General features: G+C 43.3%; 2 protein-coding genes across 2 annotated transcripts; both read left to right on the forward strand.

Annotated features, from left to right (window-relative positions):
* Positions 1–219: 219 nt before the first annotated feature.
* Positions 220–1,002, forward strand: LOC308290794 (acyl-coenzyme A diphosphatase FITM2-like; the record flags this gene model as incomplete). The annotated part of the gene is made up of 1 exon (XM_080732703.1): positions 220–1,002. The coding sequence occupies one exon, from the start codon at positions 220–222 to the stop codon at positions 1,000–1,002; it is 783 nt and encodes a 260-aa protein (XP_080588829.1).
* Positions 1,003–2,194: 1,192 nt separating this feature from the next.
* LOC308290621 (pyridoxal kinase-like) lies at positions 2,195–3,115 on the forward strand (the record flags this gene model as incomplete). The annotated part of the gene is made up of 1 exon (XM_080732531.1): positions 2,195–3,115. The coding sequence occupies one exon, from the start codon at positions 2,195–2,197 to the stop codon at positions 3,113–3,115; it is 921 nt and encodes a 306-aa protein (XP_080588657.1).
* Between the last annotated feature and the right edge of the window lie 5,407 nt (positions 3,116–8,522).

An 8,522-nucleotide genomic window follows, 5' to 3' on the forward strand; every position in this document is an offset into this window, starting at 1 on the left:
GATGTTCTCAAGACTATCTACGATGTGGATGATTGCATGAGCCTCCAGAAGGACCCTAAGATCTTCTAAGAGTTTCAACATTTACCAGGATCCAGACACATACTTTACTCCTTTGTTCTGAGCTTCTAGTTTACCAAGATATTTTGGTTTACGTTCTGACAGGACACCATTGCAGCCCGTCCTGGTCTTGGACAATCTGTAGAAGTCGAGAGAATGAGGATGGCACAGGTGGATGTAATTGTGGACACTTTTGTTTCACTTTGGAGATCATCATCTGTCCGACAGAAGTTTCCTTGGATATTTTTGCTCATTTCAACTTTGGGATCAGTTTTAAAGGAGTTAGAAGTCGTTCCAAAGACATATTTCAGCAGCAGCAACAACGTCCTGAATGTGTACTTAGTGAAGGTGTCCTGGGGATGGACCTTATTTCTACTGACTCCATTCCTCCTCCTCTCCAACTCTTCCATCAACCGGAATGTGTTCTTTCTCTGCCGGCGGTTGCTTTCTCTCATGGTAGCCACAGTCATTTGGTATGTATGCACTGAGACATTCTTCTACATCGAGCACATCAGTGGTTCATGTTATGGCACTACATCTTTGGACATCCTCAATGATGAATTCACGTCAAAAGCCAGTTGCAGGAGGGCTGGCCTCCACTGGCAAGGCTATGACATTTCAGGACACTCCTTCATCCTCACCTACTCAGCCCTCTTCATCATGGAAGAAATTGCTCCTATGGCCTACCTGAAGACAGCTAGGTTGTCTAGGCTACCAAGAGTTGTTCTTAGCCTGCTGTATGTGTCCCTGAATGTAATAGTGATGATCTGGACATGGATGTTCATGTGCACCTCAGTTTACTTCCACGACCCATCTCAAAAGTTGCTAGGGACATTGTGTGGAATACTCGGGTGGTATATGACGTATCATGTGTGGTATCTAAAGCCATTGTCACCTGGACTCCCTCCTCATCGTCATCCAAAAAAGAAGAATCAACACGTCTAAAGCATGTTCATTCTAATTCAATATTGTTGCCAAGAACAGTATTACTGTTAAACTGAAAACAACACATGACAGATGGATGATCTGTCTCTGGGTCCAAGTTGACCATGCTATTTAAAGTTCTTCCGTCCTTAAACAAAGGTAATTTCAAAAACATGATTTTTGAGCGGTGCCTGCCTCTCCAACATTTGACCGTGTGTTTATGAGCATGGATTTGTTTGACCAAGTGAGCATGGTGGGCAACACGAGCTGCAGCCACCCAGCGGTGGCCCAACAGCACGAGCAGCAGTGCTATTTATGAGGTACTTTCATCAAACGTCCCGCTGGCCAATCTCAGCAAAGCTTGGCCAATGGCACCCTGGGCGTACAACATACTTTGAGCCGTTTTTGCCAAGATGTACAGTAGCCCATATCTAGGCCAGATGTAGGCACATTTTCTCACATCTTTGGGGGCCCGGATTTTTTGGGGGGGAATCGGACAAAGCCAGCCATTCATTTATATAATATATTATAAAAACATAAATATATATAATATTTATATTATAATAATATAAATGGTAAGATATAATATATCTAACAATATATACACACTTTTTAACCATAAAAAATACATCTGGAGATTTTGGCATACTGGATGATGTCATCAGCTGACTATCTGTAGACCATCTTTGCAAGCTGGTAAAAAAAGAATCACACCTGGTATCAAACACGACACACTTGCTTATCTCCTTGTATGGGCCTTTCTGCCCTGACGTTAGTTATCTCCATACATGGAGTTCCGTGCTCATACGGACTTACATACAAAGCCAGGCGTAGGAGCGGTTAGCACCACTCAAGAAGATCTGAAAGTTCACAACATGTCACATTGTGAACCATTGTCTGCACAAATTGGCACCGTTAGGCAAGTATGGCAAGTGTGTTGTGCGTCAGACCAGGAACTTGTCAATCTATAAAGTGTTGAGATATATTATGTTCACTTCATCCAACGAGAGGGAAAGGAAATGAGAGTGAAGGCACTGATGACAGCTATAGAAACAGACAGGACAATTTAGAAAGACAAAGAAAAGACAGACAAGATAGATCTAGATAGATAGATTTGATTGACTGACTGACTGACTGACGTTTCAGAGTGAGAGCCCTTGCATGTAGCTCTGTTGTTACTTCATTACATTTAAAAAGTAAGCTATTTCTCAAGATGGATTGCCGTGTGTTGTCCATTCAGAGTCATGTTGTCAGGGGATATGTCGGGAACAAGTCTGCAACATTCCCCTTGCAGCTGTTAGGCTTTGACGTTGACGCAATCAACTCTGTGCAGTTCTCCAATCACACTGGCTATGCCCATTGGAAGGGTCAAGTGTTGACGGCGGAGGAGCTGAACGTGCTGTATGAGGGCATTAAACTCAATAATGTCAATCACTATGATTATGTCCTCACGGGATACTGTAGGGATTCGTCTTTCTTGGAGATGGTGGTCGACATAGTTCAGGAGCTGAAGAAGGCCAATCCCAACTTGGTGTACGTTTGTGATCCAGTTTTGGGAGATCACGGTGCTATGTACGTCCCAGAGAACCTGCTGCCCATGTACAAAGACAAAGTATTACCAGTGGCTGACATCCTCACCCCAAACCGCTTTGAGGCAGAGCTGTTAACTGGGAAGAAAATCATCACAGAGAAAGATGCTATTGAGGTGTTGGACTTGCTCCACAAGATGGGCCCAGAGACAGTGGTCCTCACAAGTACAGATCTGCCCTCTAAAGATGGGGACCAGTTCCTGGTGATCCTTGGGAGCCAAAGTATTGTGCTGCCGGATGGGACCAACAGTAGGCAGAAGATCCGGTTGGAGGTCCCCAAGGTAGATGCTATTTTTGTAGGGACAGGAGACCTTTTTGCTTCCCTGTTGCTCGCCTGGACTCATCACCACCCCAGAGACCTGAAGGCTGCCTGTGAAAAGGCGTTGTCAGTCATGCACCATGTCATTAAGAGGACCATCACCTATGCACACAAGGTTACTGGTCCTGGGAAGAGACCCAACCCTGCTCACCTGGAACTGAGGATGGTTCAGAGCAAAGCCGACATAGAGAATCCTGTCAACGTAGTGGAAGCTACAGTTTTATAGAAAGCCTTTCTGACGCAAAGGACGATGACACCGGCTGCCATGATGGTGACCTGCCATGACCTGGCCCATCGGCTTGTCACGTATGCCGCTTTGTCAATATAAATGGCAGTGTGTATCCATTTGTGTATGACCATGCATGTCATCAACCCGATGCCAGTAGTTTTTTAGTGGGTGCAATAGAGATGTTTAATCTCAATGGGCCCGTTCCTGGTCAAATAAATGTTACAAAAAAGAACTCTGAGAACGGCTGCAACCCGAACAACAAGTACTTGTTGCGTAAACATGTGGGGCATGCATTTGTATCATTCCCAAATCCTGACTTAGTATATAATTCCCCTCGTTTATAACGGTGACGGGTACAGCACTATGTACTCTAACAACAGGTACATTGAATGTTCCCGATTGGTACCGACTTCTGTGGACCCTGAGTAGACCTATAAATCTAGTTGGATTAATTGTAGTTTCTAAGAACTCATGGCACTGGTCACTAGACCTTATGGGTGAACAGGCCTATTTTCATTGTTTAGGAGACATTTACATGATGATAGAACCAAAATGATAAAAAAAGGGACTTTAAATGTTAGAAACATTTGTATGATTTCGATTGTTTAAGTTACAGAGTCTTACATTAAATAGTCTGCAGAGCAGTGTGCGTTTGTGTGTGTGTGTGTGTGTGTGTGTGTGTGTGTGTGTGTGTGTGTGTGTGTGTGTGTGTGTGTGTGTGTGTGTGTGCGTGCGTGCGTGCGTGCGTGTGTGTGGGTGGGTGTGTGCGTGTGTGGGTGAGAGAGAACTGGCATGGTTGAAGTGTGATTGAGTCATTCTCATCTCAGTTGAAATGGCATCTTAAATGGCATCTCATCAAGATAAAAACCCATCTACCCTTTCTATTTTCTCACATTTTTCTCATTGTCCTCTGAAAGGGCCACGCCAAAGAGTGTCGCTCTCCACACACGCACGCACACGCACTTCTGCCACATCTGAAAGAGAATGTCTTACAGATAAAAACAGCAGGAATGTCATCTCTTTCTCACCCCATTCCTTTCCCTTTCTCTGTATCATTCCCTCCAAGTCCTTTTCCACTCCTCATTTTCTCCACTTCACAGTGTCTCCTCCACTCACATCAAATAGTTTCCAATTTTCTTTTTCCATTTTGCATTTCATTATGCTTTGAGAGAGATTAGATCTTCTCCACAATGCGGACCCGTGGAAATTTGCATACCATCAAAACAGATTCACCAACAATGCAATTGCCGTGGCTCTTCACACGGTCCTTTCTCACATGGATGACAGGAAGCTGAAGGATAAACACTGCATGTTGTTTGTAGACTATACAGCTCATCAAGGCTTGACACAAAGCTCAGAGACCTTGAGCATGGGCTCAATCACCAACGATGACTTGTCTGCCTACCTACAAGTGTCACGGTCCTTATTACTGTTATGCTCCCCCATCTTCCACAGTGTTGCAGTGGAAAGAGCCAGTGAGTTTTAAGTTCCTTTGCACTGATGAGAATCTCAAGTGGTGCGTACCCACGCAACAACACACAAGGATATTATAGCCTCAGCAGCAACTATACTGCAGAGCCACCATTTGTAGAAGTTCGGAGTGGGCCTCTGCGCGAGTTTAGAAACTCTACACTTGCTAATGGAAAACCACGCCCGCACTCATTTTTGAAGCTTGTGATTGGCTGAACCGGAGGTAGGGAGCGCTCCGTTGTAGTCACTTGGACCGCGGCAGAGGTGCACCAAAACCTAAACCTATCCTTAACTCCCCTAACCCCAACTCTAACCCTAACCCTAACCCTAACCCTAACCTTAACCTTAACCTCAGTAAAACTAACTCACTTTAATCCGACTTTTTATATAAAGACCAACAAAAAAAAAGAAATCAAGTGTTGCTTTAAACCACATCAACATAATACAAAAAAACAAGTAATATGAACATTGTTTTAAGCCTTTAAAGTGAAAAAGAAAAATCCATGAACTGACGACTGCCGTGCATATGAGACATGGTGGCGGCGGACATTAAATGACGATAAGATTGCGTGCAGCGGTGCATTAATTGTGAATCGTGAAAGAATCGCCGAGAATAATGTATCTCTTTGCATGTCATTTATTATTTCCACAGATTGTGTATCATCAAGGACGATGATACACGAAAGAAGAAGGTTGTATTTTCTATCCTGACAGAATGTAATACACATACCGGTAGGCTTTTAGGCTTATCCTTTTAGCATCCTTTTATATCAACTATCCTGTGTAGAACTACATACAGTTCAGAGCACAACACTGCAGTATCAAAAGCTATGCTGCAGATCAAGTCGTCGCTGGTGCAAGACAAAATAGCAAACAGTAAAGAGAAAAGACAGAAATGTTGTGTACCTCACACAACTTTATCAGAGATACAGCGCCGAGCGGTGTGGCGATGTCTGTCTTCCACTTCTCAGCATGAGACACCAGCACCACGACCACATTCAGTGTCAAAGTGGCTGCCTGGCTGGCTAGCTGTAACAAGTATCTAATAACAAGTTGAAGTATTTCCTCTCAAAACGGTTAACTTCAAAATAAGATATGATCAAGTCAACTTTCAAGTCACGTGAACTGGTTTTATTTAAGTCTACTTACAAGTAGTAGGAAGCAAGATGGACTCAATTAGAAAAACATGACACACTAGTCCAGCGTTCTTTACCGCACCGCAGTAGTAACTGGTGCTATAAAAATATTTTGCACCGATGGTTCGGCTCAAACAATTGGCGTCGACTGCGGGGTCTTCGACTGACTCGTCGATGCGTCAACCTTTACAGTACAGTCCCAGACGTCACTGAGAACCCCCCCCCCAAATAATAATAATAATAATACTAATAATTTGGTGTCCCGACCCACAGGTTGAGAACCACTGCTCTAGTGGATAGTGTAAAACTTTTTTTTTTTTGGTTTAGGTTTATTTTGGGAAACCTACACCTTTTTTTTAAAACTTTGACCTGCAGACCACCAGGAACAGATAGCATAGTCAAAACAACAAAGAACAAGTGAACTGCAGAGAAGAACAGATGCGGCGACATCACTCTCTAGCATCTGGCTTTGTATGTTAAGGGTCCTGTACTCTGGGGAAAGCCCTATCTAGGGAACGACTGTCCCATTGAATAGTGGAGGTCATTTCATAGCGTATACCTCCCCTGGGAGGGATCCTCTGGCGGGCATGAAAGCTCACTATGCTAAGCATGTTCAATATGTTCAACATCACAGGCATTGTTGAAGGGCGTTTCAGTGGAGGACATTTCTGAAGCTCCTTCGTGGTCTTCTCCGCATAATTGAGGTGGTGCCATAGTTTTGTACTTTTTCTGTTTTGTATGTGTATGGAGTTAACATTACTCTAATAGACCCCCAGGTGTGGTTATAATATGCAAATATGTATTCCCTGTGTACTTTTGGTTTCTTCCTGAAAGCTGAAAGCCTTTCAATTGTGCCTCAAAAGGCCCAATCGAAATACACTACTTTAATGACATCATAAAACCACCCCCTCCCCTTTTTACCATACAGCAGGGTGTGGCTAACTTCAGCTGGGTCACCACCCACCTGAAAACCCGGTATACTTAATGAACAGGTGAGTGGGTGTAGCAGCCACATAGTATTATTGTTTAAGTTTTTTAATCTAATTATATCATGCAGTGCTGTCAGCAACAAAGCATTAAGCCATACGGTGTTCTGTAGCATCTGGCTATTGAGCAACCGCATGGCCTGCAGTAGACAATTAGTCTAATTGTGTTTGTGTTTGTGTTTGTGTATGTGAGCGCATGCGTGTCAATGCATTTTTAATATAACTTTAATTTGTCCGAGCCATATGGTTGATTGGTTGGCATAAATAATATCGAATATAGGACTGACATGTGGTCAGTGTACAGCAGTCAGCAAAGGAATGCTCATAACATCTGTTGGTTCAGTAAACATACTCAGGTAATAAGCCTCCTATCAATATGTTAGGTGGTGTCTCTAGTGTACAGTCGCCCACTCAGCTTTCCTACTGTCTGTCTCAATAAAGATAACAGAAGAAAACAAACAAAGCATGTATTGCCCTGAAAAGGACAAAAGTGTGGGTTTGGTTGTTTAAGGGTGGAGAGATATTGACAAATTCTCATTTCTCCATTGTCCATTCTTGTAATCTTGTAATCTCTCTCCCTAGAAAGGATCCAAGGCAGCTCTGTTCAATTCAAAGTAGAAATTAGTTTATTAAATTCATGGCAAGGAAGATTAAAAAACGACCTAACGACCTGGCACCTGTGTGTGTGTGTGTGTGTGTGTGTGTGTGTGTGTGTGTGTGTGTGTGTGTGCGTGCGTGCGTGCATGCGTGCGTGCACCACACTATTCTTTTTGCATCTAAGAGCAAAATTAATTTCATTTCAACTTGCTGTCTAGACAGGAGAAAGCTTTCACAGTAAAGTTTTAGTGACTCATGGTGTTTGTCAAATCAATGAGTGGAATGTATAAAACGGTTAGGGTATGGCTAGGGAAATGCAAAACATACATGACAAATGTACACCAAATGTGTATAGGAAGAGAGTCAAAACACCAGACCCAGGTGCTCCAGTTTAGTGCTGATGGCCCTCCTGGTTCAGTTTACCAGACACCAGACATTAGACAAGTGCTGGCAGACAGAGGCAGAGGGCCGTCACACTGACCTATATGAAATAAAGCAATAAAAATGCCACGCCAAAAACGTATATGATATCGGTTGAAGAGAAAGCAATTATGTTTGGGATGATTTGGGAAAGCTTAATTGACGCTATTCCACATGACTTACCACAGGAATGAAGCAGTTTATTTTTTATTTTAACCAATATGTTTATTCTTTTTTTTTTACAGACATACAAAACAACATAATACAAGACCATACTGGATCACATACAGACAAATGAAGCAGTTTATGGTGGTAAATCAAAAGCACAACACCTCGCCGTGCGAGGCGTTGTGTGCTTATAGATCTGCTGTTTTCACTACTTTTGTGCAACGGCCTTGTATGATGAAGCAGGGCTTTACTTTGCGAAAGAACGTACAAATTTGAAACTTGGAGATATGAGGTTTCTGCTCGACAGTGACGATATGTAGCATCAAATATTATAGCATGTCACAGGCTTAAAGTCAAAGTGCAGGAGAAGCCCGAGCAACATTGAGATGGATTTCACGTAAGCCCCCTCAGAGAAGTTTGACTAGTCTGCAGAGACATTCAGAACTGGCCTAAATGGAGCCAGACCAGGGGGCGCGTAGAGCTAGCCTCGTACCCGCCCCTCTTCCAGAAACCATTTCATTTGTTTCAATCTTCTGGAATCCTCCTGGAGAACGGAAGTTGGTCGTTTACTAGGCTAGCGTAGAGCTATGCCGAGGTCCAGTTGTTTCGAGGTCCGGTCCCAGTAGT

This window comes from Nannobrachium achirus, assembly GCF_963921795.1.
Source record: "Nannobrachium achirus genome assembly, chromosome: 9".
In the NCBI taxonomy this organism is placed as follows: domain Eukaryota; kingdom Metazoa; phylum Chordata; class Actinopteri; order Myctophiformes; family Myctophidae; genus Nannobrachium; species Nannobrachium achirus.